This window comes from Manis javanica, chromosome 6 (genome assembly GCF_040802235.1).
Source record: "Manis javanica isolate MJ-LG chromosome 6, MJ_LKY, whole genome shotgun sequence".
In the NCBI taxonomy this organism is placed as follows: domain Eukaryota; kingdom Metazoa; phylum Chordata; class Mammalia; order Pholidota; family Manidae; genus Manis; species Manis javanica.
In genome coordinates, this window is record NC_133161.1 from 5,464,985 (window position 1) to 5,486,235 (window position 21,251).

Genomic DNA, 21,251 nt, shown 5'->3' on the forward strand with positions numbered 1-21,251 from the left:
GCCCTTTGGTCAAAGGGTGGGCTGGTGAAACACAGGGGCAGCAAGGGCACAGAACAGGAGATACAAGCATCTAGGCCTTATTCCAGCTCTGCCACGACTCCCTGAGGGGAAATGAGCCAGCCACTGCTGTTCATCTCAGAACATGTGCACATGGTCAACAGAAGGAATGGCAGGATCTGGCTGGGAAAGGTCTGCAGAGAGCAAGGAGGTGGCACTGGCCCTGGGGCACCATGACAGGGGCTAGGTCAGCACCAGGAGGGGACGGGTAGCTGGGCTTTCTCACCTGCCCACCTGGGGACCCACCGCTGCCTGCCACCCTGCAAGCCTGCTCACCCTGTGTGCCCACCAGCACCATGGGCACCTCGCTGGCATTGCGGAAGCTGCAGAGCCGCAGGAAGTAGTTATACACTGTCTGGAAGCTGATTTCATCCTCCAGGCTGAACACAAACACCACTGCGTCCACCCAGGCAGCAAACTGGGGGGACCGAGCAGAATTACTACCCTCACCTGGTCTCAGGTAAGCACCATACCCCTCTCCCCCACCACACACAACCTCACCAAGTCCCAACCAGGGTCTTCAAGAAAGGGGCACCACAGGCCAGGGCCGGGGCAGGAGCATCACCTGGAGCTCAGGGGGGCCTCCTTCATCTCGGATCAGCAGCAGGTAACTCTGGCCATCCACCACAATCTCCTTCTTAAACCGACCCCCTAGGACAGAGTGCACAGTCAGGCCCCAAACTGAAGCCAAGCAGAAAAGAAATCCAGTTTCCCACAGAGAAGAGGGTAGGACTGAGGAGCACCAGGCTCTCCGCACAGACGACAGGAGAAAAGGGGGCCGGCCTGTAACGCTCACCTTCCGGGGACTCCTCCTGCACATAGGTCCCTGTCAGATAGCGGTGCACCAGGGCTGACTTCCCACTAGACAGGTTCCCAACAATGCCCTGTGGGAGAGGAAGGGTTGAGAGCAGCAGTCAGGAGGGAGAAGACGGGCCGGAAACGGGAGTAACACCAGGAAGGCGGAGGGTCGGCCCTGAGGACTGGGAAGGAAAGAGGAGCAGGGAATGAGGGCTTTGGGGAGAGGCCAAGCCAAGAGGGGGCCCACTGCTCCAGCCGGTGCCCACCCGACCCCGGGGCCGCCTGGGCCTGCCAGGGGCCCACTCACCACTTTAAGCTCTGGCACCGAGCGGCTCAGGGTCCACTCCTGGCTGTTCACAAAGGAGTCTGTAGGAGAGAAGGTGGCCTGTCAGCACACACACCTGTACTGTGGCCACCTGCTGTCTCCTACCTGCCCCTTCCTAGGCCAAGGCCAGAAAGCAGCACGTTCTGATGGGACCCCAACCCTCAGCCCTAGACCCCCAGGGAGCAGCAGGAAAATTCTTTCGGAGGGGAATGGAGCGATGATAGTCCTCAGGGAAAGGACTCGGAGGGCTGTGGGCTTAGGCCCCCTGGCCTGTGTCCCTCCACCTCTTACTTGCTCAAGCAACATTAGTAATTCCCACCTTGAGCCACACCCAGCCTGGTGCTCAGGTGAGAAGTCACCCCAGTAGGTCTCAGCCCAGAGCCAAGCCAGGCTGGGCACTTGGCAGCCTCCCGCAGCGAGTAGGGACAGCTCACTGGCACAGGGTGGGGCCACCCACCACATTCCTAGCCAGAGTAAAGAGGGAGGAGCCCTTACCTGGCCCTGTGCTGTGAAAGGCGGGTCGAATGGGGAGCACGCTGCCAGCCTGGCCCTCCTCCCCAAGCTCCTCCTCAGTGGCAGGCCACCACCCTTTCTTTCCCAGAGACCTGCCTCCCCACTCCTCTCTAGCCCATTCTCGGCTCCTGCCCGACCGACAGTGTCCAGCATGGCTGGCCCCATCATCTTTATCCTCTGGGTTGTTACGGGCGTCCTCCAGGCAGCCCTGGGTAGCCCTGGCCTGGGCCAGCCTCTCTGGCTAGGCTGTGCTTGCTTCCCCTCCCTAGGCTACTTCAAAGAGTAGTAAATACAGCTGGTCCACAAATAGCTCCTAAATTCATCTGCAGAGGCAGCTAAAGGGACAAACCCAAGCCCTGCCTGGGGGCTAAAAATGTGATCTAGTCCTGCCTAGCGCCAGCTGACGGTGGGTGCGCCTGGACGCCCTGGGTCTCAATTCTGCACGTGCCAAAGTGACAAAGGGGCCGATCTGTCCTCATCTCATATTCTACCACACCACGGGCGAGGGTGGGCGCGGGTCCCGGGTGGCCCAGCCAGGACGCCCTCCTCTGCCGCGGGCGTCTGGGGTCCATTAGCGATCGCAGAGCCTGTGCGCGCTCTCGGTGGGGCCAGGCCCGCCACCTCGGGCCCAAGGCCGCCCTCCCTTCCCGGGTGGGTCCACGCCGGCTGTCACAGCCGCTCTCGGCAGGGGCCTCCCACCCGGGGACACCCGGGCCGCGCTCTTCCCTTACCGCTCGGCGCGCCCAGGGGAGCCGGGGCCGCGGCCGCCTCGCAGCCCCACAGCGGCCCGGCGGGCGCGGGCTCCCTCCGGCGGAAGCGGCTGAGCAGCAGCCTCCAGAGGCCGGCGGCGGCGCGCGGGCGGCCGGGCTCGGGCGCGGCGCGCGGGGCCTCGGCGCCCAGCAGCAGGTCGCGGCGGCCGGGGAAGGCGCCCAGGGCGCCGGCGTCCCCGTCGCTGCGGGTCCGCGCCCGGGGCAGCAGCCCCGACTCCGCGCGCCGGATCTCCCGGCCGCGGCGCAGGCGGAAGCTGAAGCTCTTCCTCAGCGCCGACAGGCCGCCCCGGGGGCCCGGGGGGCCGCCGCCGCCGCCGCGGGGCGCCTGCCAGCGCTGGCTGCGCCACAGCGGGGCGCCCCGCAGGAGGCCCGCACTGCCCGCGCGGCCCAGCCCCGCGCCCTCGGCCGCCGCCGGCTCCAGGCGGTGCACCTCCAGGAACGTCATGCTGGCGGGCCGCGGCCGCTGGGCCTGGGCTCCCTGCGGGCGGCCGCGCCGGGGCGGCGCGGGGCTGGGCGCGGCCGAGCCGGGAGGCCCCGAGGGCGCGGGCCCGGGAGCCGGCGGGCGTCCGTCTGCGGGGCCGCGGCGGCCGAGGCGCGGGCGCAGGAGGCCGAGCAGCAGGCCGCGGGCGCCGGCGGGTGCCGGCCCCGGGCCGCCGGAGCACACGCTCCGGGGCCGCGGGGGCTGCTCGCGCGCCGCGCACAGGGCGGCCTGCAGGGCGGCGGCGGCGCGGCCGGCCGGGCCGCCGTGCAGGTCCAGCGAGTCGCACACGCTGAGGGCGCGGCGGCAGGCGGCGGGCCGCTCCCGGCTGCAGCTGTGCCCCGGCGGCCAGCCCCGCTCCATGCTCAGGGCCCGCGGGCGAGGGCCAGGCCCATGGCGAGGGGCGCGGGGCTGGGCCCGGGCCGGGGCCGCGGCCGGGGCGCACGGACCTCCGGCCTCTGGGCACCTGGTGGCGGCCGGCCGACCGAGTCCCTCGACGCCTCCACCTCGCGGCCGGCAAGCCCAGACCTGGCGAGGCCGGGGAGCCAGCCCGGCGATGAGAGAGAGGCGGCAAGCCTGGCCTGGAACACCCCGGAACGGCGGCGGCTGGGCAGCCCCCAGAGCCCTCAGAAAACAGGAAATTCCAGCCCAGGCCTCCTGCCCGGGTTGGAGCAGGTAGGTGAGAGCTGTCACTAAGGGCAAGCCAAATAAGTAGCAGTCCTCCGCTCACCGCACACTGGGCCGTTTTGGGGAGAAGTGGGCCATTTGCTCCTTTCCCAAAGGAAGAACGGGAAGGTGACACACCTGGGGCCAGAATTCAGGTAAGACTAAATTAGGTGTCAGAGGCAAGTCTTAGGCTCACTTTGGGCCTCAGTCTCCTTATCTGTAAAATGGGGAGGCTGACTGAAGCGATCCTGTCTTAGTTTTGGGCTCAGACATTCTGAGATTGGAAAACTCGAGACTCAAGAGTGGCTGGAGGCTACAGTTGGCTCTTCTGTGAATGACTTGAGGTTGTCTTCTTCCTTGGAGATGATTAAACCTTCTCGACTGGGTTAAGTAAGTGTTGTCCTGCTCAAGGGCAGCAGAAATTCAAAAGGTAACCTCTGGACCAGAGTTTTGGATGAGAGACTCACATCTGAGTCCCTCAAGTCTCCTGTCTCCGGCTCACTGGATCTCACGCCCTCTCCAGACGCTGTCCAGAGGTCGCCCCGAGGTTGGCTGGCAAAGCAGAGGTGAAGCAGTTGCCTGCAGAACTGGCTGAAGCCTGACGCTCACTCTGAGCACAGATATCCTTTCACAAGCACAGGCTGCACCAGATTCTCATAAACTGCGGGGCTCACCCCAGGATGGGGGCCTTGCTGGACTTTCCACTGTATTCTAACATCAGTCCTCTCGGAGGCCCTGGAAATGAACCGGTTTACCACAATCCACAAGGACCACGAGCATGTCAGGAGAAACCAATTTACGTAGAGGGAAGGATGAGGGGGCTTGCATCTCCTTTAAAGAGATAATGCTCCCAGGATTCCTCCACCCCTAGTCCAACCCAACTCCCAGCATCCCTCTCAGTTTTAGAATTCCATGGTCCTGGTCAGAAGCAAAGTACAAGATAAAAGTGGCACATTCCTGAGGGGCTGGGGTGGGGGAATGCCTGAGGGAGGCAGGGCCTCTCCATCCTAGGTGCTCCGCAGAACCCAGAGCTGGAAACTCCTAAATCCCGGGCTGGATCTCTGAGCCTGGAGAGGCCCTGGGGGTGATTTCATATTTTCCTGGGACTAGTTATTAACAGGGATGAGGATGGCTCCTCCTCTCCACAATGTATATTCCCCACATAATAGATGGTTCTGCAGAAGGGCCTTCCCAGGATGCTTCAGGCATGGAGACAAGAACACAACCCAGGAATCCTGACTCACATTTCCGAGTTTAAGCCTCCCACAGTCAACTTCCCTATCTGCATATCTATCTGTCTGTCTGTCCTCCCTCACACACACTGGAATTACCCTTCCCAAAAGAATAAGGCTGCTTATTCTAAACCCTCCTCCCAAGCCAATGAAAATGCAAGTACATGCCAGCAGCCCTCAAAGCTGTCTGGGGACTAGGGAGGGACAGGAGACACGGTGCCCAGTGGGGGATGGGCAGCTTTAGAATAACTGGCTCTCTCAGTGGGAGAGGAGCAGGACGTGATTAGAGGGGAGAAGGCCCCCAGTGCCACACACTCAGACAGACACAAAGTGCACATGGGCTCAGGGAAGGCAGGCGGCAGCTCCCAGTCCCAGAGGTGAAAGAAGATCCTCCATCCTCAAGGACACCCCAGTCCTGGTTGCCTCAGCCCCTGCAGAAGCAGGCTAGGCAAAATGCTCAGCCTGGACAAATGCCCAAACCTGCAACAGCTTCTTCTTCCTCACCTGGCTGCCTCCTTCCTATCCCTTCTCAGAGAGCCTTCTTGACCCAGAGAAACTAGACAGAGAAGGGCACCTGCCTACACATAAATGTCCCAGGACATCAAGCCAGGCGGAGACCCTAGAAAGGAGGACAGTGCAGGCACACATCCCTTTTTTGGCATCAGTCACCCGTCAGGGATGAGGTCTGGGTGTTCTGTCTGACAAGATTCTGCTCCAAAGAGATGCAGCAAGCACATCTCCCCTCAAAGCAGCCCAGAGGAGATTCAGGCAGTCCTACAAAACTTCAGGCTGGGACCTGGCACACAGTACAGAAATGCCGTAAAACCAGCCCTCATGTCAGTTGTCTATTTCTCAAGGTCCTCAGAAGCACCAGGCTAATTCTGCCACTAGGGATGAGAGATCGCATGGAAATTTCTGGGGGAATTAAAGGTGCAATCTCTCATGATGCCTGCAGTGTCCCAGTCTTCTGCATGAGGATGAATACACCCCTCCGTGGAAGCAGAGAGGGCAGACGATGAGCACTGGGCAGCCCCTTCTGCTCTGCGAACCAGGAAATCAGGAGAATGAGCCGACTCTAGATGTACCCAGAGCTGGGTGAGCTGGACTAGCCGGACCTGAGAGAAGAGCCACCTGCATGCACACTGGGTACCTAGGGGCCACAGGGACACACTACTAAGCCAGGGTAGCTAGGGGGATGGAGAGATCCCTGCAAAGGCCTGACACGTGTGGCCGTGCACAGAACAGAACACTGGTCGTGAGGAAGAGCAAAGGCCAGCCTCCCACAGCCAGAAGGCCAGCCCAGGAATCCCACAGAACCTTGTACCTAGTCTCCACTCAAATATTTGCTGGGTGATCCACTGATAAGTACGGGAGGTGTGCCCAGGTGAGGCCACGCAACCCACATGGCGCCTCTGGATGTCCTTTTCAGAGATGAGGAAGGGTCAAGTTTCTGCTGAAAGCCAAACAGTGCGTGGCATGGCTCTGGCGAAAGGCTCCGGCTTCTTCCAGCCAGCTTGGGTGGTCCAGAGCCACACTGGCCCCCTCAACACCTGTCGAGTTCTTCTTGCCCACAAGGTGGCAGCAAAACCTCTTCCTGCCGCGGGGCTGCTGGCCGCGCCGGAGGAAGGCGGGGACCCCAGCAGCAGCATCCAGAGCAGGCATGAGGCTGGGTGGTCTCCCGCTAGCTCTGGGAGCCCCCGGAGAAGAGGAGGAGATTCGGGCCGCCATCCCTGACCTGCCTGTGGCTTCCCCAACCACAGGCCACTCGCCATTGCCTGGGGGACACAGGGTTCCGTATGAGTCTCAGGAGTTGTCACCAAGACACACAACAGCACTCCGGCACACACTAACACTCATGGCCATTTCCTGGTGTGTTTAATGCTCCCCCACGAGGAGGACACAGGGCACACAGGCGTGTGGTGGTTTTATAAATGAATGCATGTCTCTGCTGAGCATGAACTGCACCCCCAGGCTTTTGTTCTTGTGCGGAGGGAGGCAGGCCCATGAGAGACAGTGCCTGGCTGGCTCAGGCTGCCGAGGAGAAAATTATCTGCAAAGACCCCGTGTCGAGAGGCATGGGGGGCGCACTGGCAAGACTCGTGCTCTTGCACGAGTTGAGATCCAGGTTCCAATTCAGCCTGTGGCACCTATTAGCTCTGTGCCTTCGGTAGTCACCTCAACCTCACTGGGTCTGGGTTTTAGTCTGTAAACTAGAAATGATCCCACCACACCGGCTGAAGTCTCTCCGAAGACCAGCGATGCAAATTTGGAGGGTCCAGCACAGTGCCCAGCACACGGCAGGTACCAGCAGAAGGAGCCATTACCACTGGGCGAGAGTCACATCGGACACAGAAATGACTTGGGCCAACGCCAGCACTCTCCGGAGAAGAGTCTGGTGGTGGTCCGCCTCGGCAGCTCTGGCCACTGGCCCTCCGTCTCTTCCCCAAGAGGTGGCAGGCCGGCCCTCAGGGATTCACAAGGCCCTCTGGGGTCATGTCTTTCTCTGAAAATCTGATGAAAGCCATTATAGGCTGAATTGTGTCCCCCCAGATTCATATGATGAGGTGCTACTCCCCCACCTCCCCCCAACTTTAGAATGTGACCTTATTTGGAAATAGGGTGGTTGCAAATGTAATCAGCTAAGATGAAGACCCACTGGAGTCGGGTGAGCCTCCCGTCCCATTATGACCACTGTCCTTATAGAAGGGGAAATCTGGATACAGACAGCAATGCACAAAGGGCAGGTGATGTGAAGAGACACAGGGACAGGCAGCTGTGGGGAAGCCAAGAAGACAGGCCCAGGGAAGATTCCCCCCTAAAACCTCCACAGGGAGCTTGGTCCTGCCCACACCTTGATTTCAGACTTTGGCCTCCAGATGGTGGGAAAAGAAATGTCTGTTGTTTAAGCCACCAAGTGTGCAGTACTGTGTTAGCACAGCCCAGAAATCATATAAAAACTAGACCCAAGGGGGCAGGCGGTCTGGCTGCGCAGAGAGCAGCCCCCACCCCTCCCGTGGCTGCTCAGAGGAGCTCGGAATTCTGCCCCATCTCCTGGGTTCAGGGTGTCAGCTCCCCGTAGCTGTGTTCCCCTCCTCCCCATGGAAAAGTGGAGAGGACCTAAGGGGAGAACCGAGACCACCCTCTGCGGGGCCGTCATCCCCACTCGGAAATGGCCTCCTAGCACCAAACTAGCTACTTGCTGGTAGTTGCTTGATTTTTCTTTCTGTCCTCCAGCTGTGCTAGGTGAAGACGTATCTCCCACTGGCCTCTGTTCTGACTTGCCGCATCCTAAAACCCAGAGATGGACCGAGACAGTCACCACTCCCCGTCTCGGACCGAGAAGGATCCACAGGCTGGCTGGCTGAGGCCCAGGGCCCAGTGTCCACTGCTGCGCCACTGCACATGGTGTCCCTCACACTCGTCCAGGGACCCCGGGGCAGGTGGCTGGGACTGCGCGCTGCTCTGTTGCAGAACATCAAACAGGGAAGCTCCCTACAGGCACTGTGGCTTTTCATTCCCATCTGGGCACGTTTCCTGCATGTCATGCATCTTTAAATGTTGTTCTCTTCCTTTAAAACTGTACAATGGCCAGCTTAGGTCCCATGAGCTGAAATTCTGCTTCTTCAGCCCAGTGGGCTTATCAAGTGCATTAAGTTCTGAGATTCCTAATCAGCGGTATCAGCACTCTGGTTTGCTTCATCGTATTTTTACAAAGTAAAAGATTTTAGTAAGGGAAGATCCAATAAAATATTCAAATAATGACACTAATTTTGCTCAATGATGTAGCAGCCACAAAAATGCACTGCTGCAGCCGGTGGCACCCCCACCTGAGAGCTAAGGTACAGATGTGTAAGTTCAGGGTCTCAAGGGAAGGGGGGCTGAGGGTCAGTAAACACTATTTTAAAAAAACGGTAGCTTCAGAGTCTAATGGACAAAAATTTAAAGCATCTGAATTACAGTCCACTACAGATTTTGAAAGTGGCACAGGTCACTTCCCAAGCAGGTGGGGCCTACGTTTCCAAGGCCAAGCCCACCCACTGCCCATAGCATCCCCGGTCCCAGAAGCCTCAGGATGGGCTCCACATCAAAGGGAGCCACAGGCAGCCCAGACTGATACCTGTCGGGCCTGGACGTGAAGGCCACCTCCCTCCAGCCCTACCAGCTCATGCCTGCTGCTGGGGGTCTCCCAGAGCTCCTGGCCTCCTTTCAGTATCTCCAGCTCATCCTGTCTCTGTGATGGAGACTGATAGCAATCTGTGTTCACCTCACTGGGGCTTGGGCTCCTGGCACGCACAGGACGGCCGGCACCGGCCCCCATGCCTCAGAGCCTGCCTCTGGCCAGCCCTAGAGACACCAGCGCCACCTTTGGTGCCCTGTACACCCATAGCGGCGGCCACACGGGACACTGCCGATCACCTGTTAGGAATAGCCATTCATTGAACATGACAGGCCCACTGAACACTTTGCACATACAGATCCACTTACCCCTCCAAGAGCAGCATGTTGTTCTCCCCATTTCACAGACGAGGAATCTAAGGCAGACACCAAGTAACCTGCTCAAGGTCACCGGCCAGCAGGTGGCTGAAGCTGGCATTGCAACCCAGGCTGTCTGGCTCGCCCCGAGCCCTTGGGCCTCACTGGTGTGGCAGATTTCTGCTGACACAGGGCCAACCTGAGCCCAAAGGTCATCTTGCAGGCGGGCCCAGCCTATCTTCCTTTCCTCCTGCCCAGGTACCCACACTGGGATGCCCAGCCTTGCCCTTCCTAGCAGGGGCCCTCCTTCCAAACCCTCCCCTGGTTCCCCCTCACCCACCTTCCAAACAAACTCCTTATCTCCAGCTCTGACTCTCCCAGGCCTGGACCAGCATGAGGGGCTGATGCGGTTCTGGAGCCTGGCCCAGGGACACACGGCACTCACAAAGGAGAACACTACCTCAAATGAGGCCCTTAACAGGCAAAAGGGGAGCTTTTGGGGGCTGACGGGCCCCCAGCGTGCCTCCTACTCATGCATCAGACAGCCTCAGGAAGCCAGGCCGGCGGGGAGGGGTCAGTCCAACCAGCCTCCCGACCGAAGATGCTCCTTCCCCGAGACCACACGCATCCGAAGCCCTTTAAGTAGCCAGGAACTGACAAGCGAATGCCCTTCTCTGAGACGTGCCCTCCCCACCTGCCCTGCAGGTCCGCACCACACAGCTTTCGCGTGCTCCTGGCAGTGGCCATCCCAGCACTGCCACGGCTATGCAGGAGCACCAGGACAGGGTGGGGGCCACCTGCGGCACTCCCTGGGGGGCACAGGGCTACCTGCACAGGCAGCCGGTTCAACTATACAACTTCCTATCAACTCCCACCGCTGTTGCCAGCCCCACTGGCTCTCCAGCATCACAGAGTGGCTGGGGACCGGATCAAAACCCCAGCACGTCTAGCACCTGGGTTTACACTGTCATCTTCACCCTTCTCTCATCTGTCTACAGCCTGATGAATCACCGCCGGCCAGCCCATCAGCTTGGCAGTGCCATCCCATCACAGTGCCAGGTAACCCTGGCGACCACGTGGGAGCCCTGGGAGGGCGTCACAGAGGAGCTCCGGGTCCTGCCTGGGCCCTGTGGCCAACCGCAGCCTTCCCCACAGGGCCCTCAGCTGCAAGACGGGAAGGGCTAGGAGGTCCCTGGCTGATGGGCAGCCCCCTGACAGGACCATCCCCCAACAGAGCAAGGGCATCCAGACCTCTGTGAGACAGCAGCAGGCAGACAGGTCCCATCTGCAAACACCCACCCGTGCCTCAAGACCCCAGGCAGACATGCACACCCGCCACTCCCCCATGCCTCGGACCTCAGCTGTCCCACCAGCTGAGGGCACCTCTGGGGCTGGGGCCGGGGGAGCAGCTACCGAGGGGCGGGGGGTGGAGCCACAGAGCAGGTGCACTGGGCCCGTGGGGAAGGAGGGCAGCAAGCAACACACAACAAAGCTCATTGGACTTACAGGACAAGAGAGAGACTGAGAGGCTGGACTACATAAAAATAAAAAATATCCAGAACGATAAGAAACCATAAAAACCCTAAGAGAAATATGATTAAAGGAAAGTCAACACCAGGAAAAAAAAGTGACTTTGTTAATGAGCTAATATTCCTAATATATACAAAGCTCATAGACATCACTTAAAAAACACAAAATTTCAACATGAGTAAAGAAAGTACAAATGGCCAACACATGTGGACACCACTTGGTCTCACGTGGTAGTCAAAGAAATGGAAATCGAAAGGAACTTCAACCTCTCACCTACCTCAGCCTAACGGTTGGCTTTTGTGTTAGTGAGGCCCCCTTGCGCGTGTGGGGAGCACGTCCTCCGTCCCCGAAAAGCAGCTCAGCCCTGCACACGAAGGGAACGGAGCCCTCTGCCCCTCATCCCAATGCCACAGGAGCTCCTATGGAGCCCAAAGAAGTCCATCTCTTCCAAAAAAGTGAAACCAACTCTAAATATCCAGTAACTTGGAAATGAGAAAGTAAAACACCCCTGTCTCCAGAAGGTGGAATACCTCGCATCATTCAAACATTGTCTGCAAAGACTTGTGTGCCCAGCACCAGCGCAATTAGGCCCCTGTTTTTTAGAGCAAGATGCAAAATTGTATGTAATGCAGAGCCATGTGCAAAACGCAGGGAAAAGGGGATACATCCAAACAAGGACAGGGGCTGCCTGCAAAGGTTAGGACCTACAGTGATTTGGTAATGATTCTTCCTATTTTTCTGCAAAATGTATATTTCACTCCATTTTCTAAAATCTTTATAGAGGGTCTGTTGCTTTTCCAAAAAAAAAAAAAACAGAAGCAGAAGAAATGGAAGGCTGTTCCACGAGGGAATGGGGGCTGGAAAAGCAGCTTGCCAGGAAAACCAGGGGTTTGTGCTTGCTGGGCTCCCCAAATCCCTGCTCTGCCCAGTCCCTGCACCTCCACATCTGCAGCCCCTCTGGGATCACCACACATTCTAACAAGGACTCACAAGGGCTTTCCAATTCCAGGTCTGGGTGGGACACAAAAGCAGCAGGTAGGCTGTGACAAATATGCGTAACAAATGTATGCTTTGCCCATCTTTGTAAAATGTTATGTTAGGGCATAAACTATATTCACAACACACTCAGAAAACTGCTCTTGCCCCCTTCCCTTCCCTTCGTGTGGAAAATTCCAGAAGGAGTGTCCAGCTCCCCCCCACAACAGGATCAACTTCCCACATTTCACCAAACTGCGCTGCCCGCTCACGGACCACTCTTGTGCCATCCCTGGTCCCTGGTCCATGGACACGGCTCTTGCTGGTTCTCACTGGTTAGCTTTGTAATATTTCACAGGAAATATGTTCCCTGCATTATCCAACCTTTCCTCTACTCAGGAACACTCAGGTTGTTTCCTTTGTCTTTTTTTAACCACTACAAGCAAGGCTGAAATCAATATCTACGTACCCGTGTGTCTGCTTTCCGTAGGATACATGCCTAAAAGTAGGACAGTTGGGCTCAAAGGCATGTGAATTTTTCATGTAAATGAATACTGTCCGGTTACTTTTCCAAACAGTAGGCAATTCATCCACCCTTTCTGCAACCAGGTCTGCCAACGCCACTCTGCCACTCTCACCCGCATCCGAGGTTCTCATTTCGCCTTCTGCTACTAGTACAGGGCACCCAGGACATCGCTCCTCCAACTTACATTTCCCTGAGGATACTGAGGCTGACCATCTTTTCACAGTCAGTGAAAATCTGCAGTTCATCTCTTCTCTGAATTGTCTGCCTTGTCCAACTCTTTGTCTGTTTGTCTTTGGGGTTTTAAAAATATTTCTTAACAGTTTGCAGGAACTCTTTGTATAACAGGCATCTTAACCATTTAACTGGCATTTGTACTCAGAGAGTAAATTCTCCTACTTTATTCTACAGAAATGTAATTAAATCTATTAATGTCATTGATTATATTATAACAGCTGAACAACAATCCATGAGGCAAGAGCGACACTAGAAAAAGGTGGGATGTGGAAGCCCTTATGATGGAAGACCTGCAGAAGGAATGTCTGGCTAAGAAAACTCCCATGTGGCAAATGCCAACATGACCGACTGAGGCCAGGAGCACCGATGGACTTAGACACCACTGCCGACAAGGGTGCCGAGAGCAGCTTATTTGCAAGGTGTGGAAGCCTCACCCCAGATGACCTACCAATTACAAAGGGGTTAGAAATGGACCTACAGGATCAGAGGATCTGGTTGTTATCTCCTTGACAACACGAGCAGCAGGGCCTGATGTGACACAAAAGGAGATATTCCTGTCAAAAGGGCTTAATTGGATTTCATCAAGCCCTAGACCTCACTTCAGGTCATGGGCAGCACCAGGGATGAGGAAGAAGTTAAATTCAGGGCATGGACCTTTCCAAGAAATATGGCGTGGACTCTTCCAGAATCTGTGTGATAGGAAAATGTTTGCGATGGGTCCTGCCCCAGCCTGTCCCATCCCCATCCCATCCTGACTGGGAAAAACAAAAAGGTCACATAAGATATTTGGGGGATAATTGAGGAAATGTAGTTATAGATGAGCTATTAAACGATGGTGGTGAATTCCTGCTAATTTTCTTAGGTGTGACTATGGTATTACATTGTATAGAAGAGTGGGCCTGCTCCCAGGTGCCCACTGAAGTGCCCAGGGAAGAAGTGCCAAGGTGTGTAGACTACTGAGCACCACCCCCACCAAAAAGGGAGGGGAGGACCCGAGAGAGAGAGAGAGAGAGAGAGAGAGAGAGAGAGAGAGAAGCAAAAAGATAAACTGTTAACAATAAACATTTCAAGGTGGTCATTTTTCCAAACGAAAAGCTGCAGGGTGGGGGGAAATCGTCAGTCTTTTCCTCTATAAATTCTGGATTTCCTGTCTGAGCCTGAGATTAGACGGTAGCTCGAATTCTCTCCTGGATGCTGAAAAGCTGTATTAAGTTTCAAGGTGCAGCAGTGCCCACTTGCCCAGGGCACAGGTGAGGCCGCACTTCCTGGGTCCTTCTTGCCTCTGCCATCATTCTCAAGTGACCTCGGGCAAATTCCTTTCTATCTTTGTGCCTCAGCATCCTCAACTGCAAACTGGGGGTGCCACTGACCCTGCAGAGATGTCCTAGGAGTTAGAAGCAAGCACAGCGGGCAGTGCCCAGTGTGCCCGAAGCCTTAACAGAAAGTTCACCTTTCAGCTCTGTTCCTCCAGACACGCCAGCTCTGGTCGTGCCACCCTTGGTGAGAACCCCACGCTCTCCGGCACCCGCAGCAAGAGCTGTCAATCCTGCAACATTTGCAGTATGCACACAAAGTGCTGGGGTGTGGGGTGGCACGTTTGAATAGTTTAAAAACACTATACCAGCAATCTTCATAATAAATCACTACCCCAGGAAAACAGGGTCTCATAGTGCCTACCAAAGTGGCCAGGCCTGCCGCTGCCATCCCCCGCCTTCCGTCCACACTGGGTCACGGCGTAGAAACCCGGTTATGGCCCTCGGCACAAAGGCTTTTAGTAAACACAGTTTGTCTTTGGTGCCAGCTCAACGGCCACCACCCAAGGCCCTCAGCTGTGTGGGCCTCACACCTACCGCCACCCTATGGCTCCATCCCAGGGGCGAGGGTCACGGTTGGGTGCGGGCCTGCGTTCCAGCCCCCTGGCTCTGGAGCTGACTCCTCCCTCCCTCGGGGCCTGCTGGCAGGAAGGGCCACTTCCACAACTCCCCAGGGAAGCTTCCTCACTGCACAGGTAGCTTGGCTGTTAGGCCCTAAGCCTGCTGACCTGTCAGAACCAAGCACCACAAAAAGCAGGCCCCTGTGCTTTCATTGATCGCTCAGCTCTGACCCTTTGAGGAGGAAGGGGAACTCCGAGAGGGAGGAGAGAGAACTCAAGGTGCCCCCCTCTTCTGGTCACCTCAGCGCCCTGGTGCGTGCTGGGCACTCCACGAGTGCCAGCAGCCTGGGCCCAAGCCAAACAGAGCACCAGTTTGTCACGAAGGCCCTTCCCCACACTCCTGACTTGGGGAGGATGCAGGCCTCACAGACCAGACATCAGGATCCCACCTGAACGGCTGCCCCCACCTCAGGAAAGTAGGGAGGAGGCCCTTGGACACTACCCTGGCCCTGGGGGGCAACAGAGCACAGGGATACAGGCTGGGGGGGCCCCTGAAGGACCTCCAGGGTGCAACAGGGCTCCTGGGCTGGGTAGTCCCCCTGGTGGTTGGTCAGGCATTACCTGACAGGCTGGTACTGGGCTCAGAGTCCAGAGGGGATGCGGCGAGCAGGGCAGACACCAGCTTGTGACAAATACCGGAGGAAGAGCCAGGGGGCTGGGAAGGCTGGGGGTCGAGGGAGGGCACACAGACCTTGACCCAGAAGGCGGGCCTTGGAGCTGGACAGAACCAGGCGTGGGTCCCGGCTTGGGGAGTGCCCCCGTATGACACTCCTCTCACAGGTAAAGGGCCACCCTGCAGGGGCCGCTGTGTTGCTCAGCACGCACTGCCTGAGGGCCGCAAACCAGAAAACCTTACAGAAACAGGCCCCGCCTAAGATGCCAGGATGGGGAGAAGAGAATATTGTGACATTTGCTGGTGACACGTAGCATCTTCGCACCACTGCTATGGGTCATGGCTGAGGGAGAGGTGGTTACCAGGATCGCCCAGCACACCTCTCCTCTTATGAGCCAGAAGGAGGTCACCGCAACGCAAAAAAGCCAGGGGCCTGCCCAGGCCCTGCTGCTCAGCAGTGACCTTGAATCCTGGGACGGTCACTTCCGCCCTCCCTGGCCTGCCAAGCAAGGGCTGGGCTCACCTTCTCCAGCTGGACCTGCTCGGCTGTCTGGCCTATATGATCAGCACCCTACTCCCTAACTGTCTGCACCTCACGACCCAGCACTTTACCAATCGTGTAATGCTGACGTGCAGAAGGGCCTGGCGCTGGTCTATGAGGACTGCACGCGCCGACTGACTTCATTCTCACACCAACTTGATGAAATGGGTGCTTGTCAACCTCATTTTAGCAACAAGGAAGCCAAAACACAGAGATTAAGGAACTCGCCCAAAGTCACACAGCTACTAAGTGATCAAGTCTGGGATTCAAATCCAGGCAGCATGGCCCCAGAGCCAGGTTCTTAACCCCTGCCCCATACGGGCCCTGACTCCACCATAGCACCCAATGTAAAGAGGTCTAGAATAGTCCAGAAGCAATAACCAAGCAGAAGAGGGCCTCTGAGAGATTAAAAGCTCTTCATAGCTCTTCTCACCAAAGGCTACAGGGCCTTCACTTAGCACCTTCTTAACAAAAAAATCCTCTGGGCAGAGAAGTGTGTCAACTCCTCCCTTGAAGAAAGCAGGCGGAGGAAGGGCTGGGAGCTCCCATCAGGAGCAGAGCAGGAGCCCTGAGTGGGGTCCAGATTTCTGGGGCTCCCCCACCACCCTCATGCATGCAGACACACACACTGAGAGGTGGGTCTGGGCTTGAATCTACTGTGAGCCCGCGCTCCCGTTCTGCAAGCTGCTGTAGGTGAGCACACCGACCGTGCCAGGCGGAGCACCGACAGGCAGGCCAGGGAGGGAAAATACACACTTTGAACACCACAAAATGGTGAAGGCACATCCCTCTGGGATCACGAGGCGTGGGGCCTCCCCCCTCAGGGCCCGGAGGGCCAGGATGGAGGCTTCCTTCCCCAAAGCAAGGAAATACCCGCTTTGGAAAAACCTGTATTAAGAGATTAAAACTGACTTACACGAAGGAAGCGTAACAAACTGAGAGGAAAATGAATGAAGGATATGAAGAGAATTAAACAAAATACAAACAACCAAAAACATTTTTAATGTTGACTCTCACTGGTAATCAAATAAACATAAAATACAACAAAAAGGAAAAGCATTCAATTGTGTTTTTTAACCTTTGAGGGGGGCAAGCGGGGAACAGGAGTGTGGGGCAGGGAGCAGGTGGTCTACCCTAGAAATGGGAACGGGACAGCGGGGGGCAACACGAGGCCTGGAAACGTGCACACCCGACAGTCTCACCGTTTTCTTCTGGGAATTTGTCCAAAGGAAGTAATCAGATGACTGTACGAAGATCTATGTCCAAGGAGACGTATAAGGAACCCTAATCCTAACACAGGGCACCCTGCAGCCTTTTAAAATAGTGACCAGCACTCGCTGTGCGCTTCCTCGGTGCCAAACACTGCCGTAAGCACTTTACAAGCGTGACCCGCCATGCCTCACCCAGCACAACCTACAGGTGGGTTCTGTGGCAGCCCCTCTGTCTCACATCAGGAAACAGGCACAGAAGCTCTCCCCTTTCCTTGCCTTCAAGGGGGCCCCGGGCAGCACATGTCAAAGTGCCACATGCAAGGAGGCGGGCTGAGAATGTCCCAGTCCCTGGACACACAGAACCCCCAGTCCCTGGACACACGGGACCATGGCCAGAGAGTCTAGACGGATGCGGTTCAAACACTCGTGTGCAGTCACAGCGAGCTATGCAGATGCCACCCAAATGCACCTCCAGAAGACAGGCGAGGGCAGAGGTGATGCACCCACACACTCTCTCCAGCTAGCAGCTGAGCAGGAATGAGAACCCAGGGATCCTGGTCTCTATCAGGGAGCTGCGGGTGGGCAGATGACCAGAGGGGCCTTCTGGGAATCTGCATGTCTCTGGCTCCCCTTCCCCTTGGCAGTTATCTTTCATACAATCTCCCCTTGGCTGTGAAACGCCTATAATATGAAACCGATCTGGTGTAGTTGATAGTAGGTATGTGCAGGACAGAACACCAACAGCAGGCACCTCCCAGGAGGGGAAGGTGGGGCACACATGACTTCTGCTTCCTTCTTTCCATATTTGAATTTGTTCTAACAAGCATGCATCACTTTTGTCACTAAAACATATATTTAAGTTTTTCAAATGCTTAAATATTTCAAAGTGTTTATGAGCAAGCACCTGTGTACTGTATGCAATAGCTATGCTGCTCACAGAAGGAGAGATGCCCCCGAGAGCCATTGTTTGGCTGGGGATTCAAGACATTGAGAAGGAAATTACAGCAGCAAAGAGGACCCTGAGACAACTGTAAGTTATTTTCTAGAAGTTTCCAAAAGTTAAACCTGAGGTCAAAAAGCTTCCCTGAGAGGCACCCTTGAATGGCTGATGGGCATCCATCCAGGCCAGGGGAAAACACCCGACAAGCAGCTGGAAAGCCTGGTTACATCCCTGGTTCTACCACAATGCGCATGGCCTGGGAGAAGTTGCTCAGCCCAAGTCCTAGGCCAGCCCACCCGCAGATGGAGATGATACCTGTGTATGGAAAAGACTCTGTGGGAAAATAAACAGTGAACTGCACAGAGCTGCACATGCCACACAAACATCTGTAGCAGGCAGGCGGAAGGGTGCTGCCTGGGGGAGTACCGTACCAGCCCCAGGCTATGTCCTCAAAAGCAGCTGTTTCAGGAACCTCCCTCCCACCTCCATGACTCTAGGGCCCAGCTACATGCTCCAAACTTAGCTGTCGCTGACCCCTTGTGTGGTGAGAGTCAGTCAGGAGTCAGGAGGAAGGCAATCTGGTAAAATGAACTTCGAGTGACCTGCACATTAAAGGGAATAAGAACAAGCCGAAGGTTCCTGGGTGGGTGCTCAGGCAGTGCTGAACAGACAGGGGAGTTCCCAGGGCCCTGCCCTGCGTCCCTGGGGCCTCGGCTCCCCTGAGCTGGTAGTCTTACCTTTCAAGAAGGGCATGTTCCCTCCCTCCCTCCACTATGGAGGTTCTGATGCCAAAGACTGGCTGACAGCTGGCAGGGAGGGCTCATGGCACAAATGCATGGTGTGGACACTAAGAGGTCATTAATCCACTTTTCTTCCTGCTGCGTTACCCAGTGGCTGCTGCTCCCTCTAACCCACCTAGCACACTGCAGCCGAGAGGGCAAGTTCTCAAACCCAACCTGCCTGCAGGCTCCTGCTTCGGCCCTCCCAGGACAGCCCAGCTTCTGCAGAATTAAGCGCCATCTTGAAAGGTCTCCTGGAATGGTGAGGTGTAAATAAGTTAATACAGGATACAGCATTAAAAAACTCCCAAAGCGGGGTCCTCCTGCCTGTCCCCTGTGGACTCAGTGGCCCAGCCATGCAGACTAGTCCACTGCTCCTTGAACACCACGCCACACTAGCGCCCTCCCTTGCCTCCTTTGGTGGACCTGTCCCCGCTGTGTGGAAGGTCTCCCGGATCCTCCTTCCCCCACCCCCTGGCACACACATCTGATTAAAGAAATAAGTGGTGGTGAGGCCTTGATGATGGGGGAATCTAATAACCACAATGTTGCTCATGTAATTGTATGTTAATGATACCAAAATAATAAAAAATAAAAAAAACTAAGTGGTAGAGGAGAGTAAGTGGCATGAGCCAGTCATGGGGTACTCAGGAGCAAGCACTGTCTCATCTACGCAGTGCTTTCCATCTGGCAGAACTGAGCTCAGTGCATGAGGACTGAATGAGAGGATGGGGGCTGCTCCAGCGCACTGCTGCCTGAGGTCAGGCCGGGGAGGGGGCCTTTCCAGCCCTCTCCTTTGAGCTTGAGGAAAAGGGGTCTTGATGAGTCTTCACCAGTCCTAACTAACCTTTGCCCTGATCTTAAAATCTAGGCTTTATTCCCGGACTCCCAATCTCTGCTCTGGCACCTCCCACCGGCTGATCCAGTCCCCCTGGGGGTCTGGAGAGAGGGCTGGCACGGCCCCTTCTCCTCCCCCTCCCCTTCCTTCCACCCTCCCATCCCTGAGCTAGCTGCAGCTGGGCCACACAGTAGGAGCTAAGTAAATGTATCTGGAACACACGCAGCTTTCCCTGGCCAAGAGCACCTACATGAATATCCTCTTTTTCACAATTCTTTGAGTTCTTTTGTGCAAAGTCCTAAATAAGCAACCAGAGCCCTACCAGGCACTCATCCCCTAAACCAGAAAGGCCAAGGAAAGTTACAAATGCAGGTGCCTGGCCCCATGTAAAACCCACTAAATCAGATCCCCTGGAGGGAGCCTCAGAAATGCAGACTTCAGCAAATCCCAAAGGTGAGCACCTCCAGCAGGTTGGGGCCCACTCGCGGAACAGGCTAGAAGGGCCAAGGTGCTCAGGAGAGAGTTTCTCTGTGTCCAGAATGATTAGTGGTTCTCCTCTCTGCATCAGAGGGCTACTGCTAGGATCTAGTCACAGGACACACAGGAAATGGGAGACAAATCTGAAGCCCAGGCAGGCCTGCAGGGAAGGGTGTCGCTGCTGAGGCTGACACCCTCTTACTGCTCCCTCTGAGTCCCCATGCCAGGCCCATGGCCAGTGGTCCCTTCTCTCTCGAGCCGAGGACCAAACAGGAAAACCCACACCTCTTTACCTCGGTCCCTTGAGAATGCTCCCCCACCCCCGTGCCCACAGAGGCAGACCGGCGCCTGAATGTGTCTAGGGAACAGTGAGGTGAAGGATGAAAAGGTGTTGGCCTGAGCTGGACGCCCGAAGGCACTTCACTGATTTAAAAAAAGTTTGTTTGCTGGGGGCAAACAGAAGGGGACAGGAACAAGTCACCCAGTTGACAAAGCCTGGTTCCTGCGCACAGGAGCTGCCATACAGCTCACCATGGCTACGGTCCATTTCCTGGCCCTCCCTAGCCGCCTGCAGAGCCCACCCCTGCTTGCCTTCCTCTCAGGCAGCCGTCCCCCCGTCCCCGTCCCCCCCCCCCCCCCCCCGTTCGCATCTACTCAGCAACAAGCCCACCTCTCCAGGCCACTCTTCCCAATAGCTCATCCTGCCTTCCAGCTCATTTGGCCCAGTGTCCCTGTGTCCCTGCGCCCTGGTGGTCCCCCGTCTGGACTGAGGCAGCCCTTTCTAGGACACAGCCAGGAGACCCACGCAAGTCCTGGGAGCTCCTTTCCCTGCAGGTTCCTGCCTAGGCCCTGCATCAGTTTCCCCACCAGGGAGGTGGGAGTGACTCAGAGGTTCTGCATGTGGTCTGCTGTCACTCTATCCTGGCTCCTGACCATGCATCTCTCATTCCTTAAGAGCACAGGATGCACAAGTTTTCTCCTTCTTTGGCTTTTGGTGGGATTTCAAAACGGTCTGCCTCTCCTCAAATCCTGTCCTGAAACACAGGAAAGCAGAACATTTCTCTGCTTCCTCCTGTCCTGGCCACGGGGTCAGTGGGGACTGAGAGAAGCAGAGAGAGGACAGGAGGGCAAGGTGCCATTGCACTTCCTCAGTACCAAACGGATTCCACCTGCATCCCCCAGGTCACCTTCAATGCTGGGTAAAATAAACCTTTTACCAAAGTATTACAGGGGCGAGGTGGAGGCTCACCATACGCTAGGAAAATGCCATCCCTTCCCACTAAGAGGCTCATCCCTGGTAAACGCAGGTCAGCCTTCCAGGCAATGCTGTGATGTAACAGCC

At 56.4% G+C, this 21,251-nt stretch overlaps 1 protein-coding gene across 8 annotated transcripts in view; it reads right to left on the reverse strand.

Moving 5' to 3' along the window:
- The window catches only part of AGAP3 (ArfGAP with GTPase domain, ankyrin repeat and PH domain 3), a 50,449-nt gene that overhangs the window by 26,271 nt on the left and 2,927 nt on the right, over positions 1-21,251 (reverse strand). For 4 of the 8 annotated variants that reach the window (XM_036999418.2, XM_036999420.2, XM_073238215.1 and 1 more), the window contains exons 2-5: positions 1,163-1,221; positions 854-941; positions 623-708; positions 334-475 (exon numbers count right to left, since the gene is read on the reverse strand). In XM_036999418.2, the coding sequence (XP_036855313.2) occupies positions 334-475; positions 623-708; positions 854-941; positions 1,163-1,221 (375 nt within the window). Of the gene's footprint in view, positions 1-333; positions 476-622; positions 709-853; positions 942-1,162; positions 1,222-2,424; positions 3,451-21,251 lie in introns of those variants that run through there. The other 4 variants (XM_036999419.2, XM_036999416.2, XM_036999417.2 and 1 more) reach the window with 3 other exon arrangements.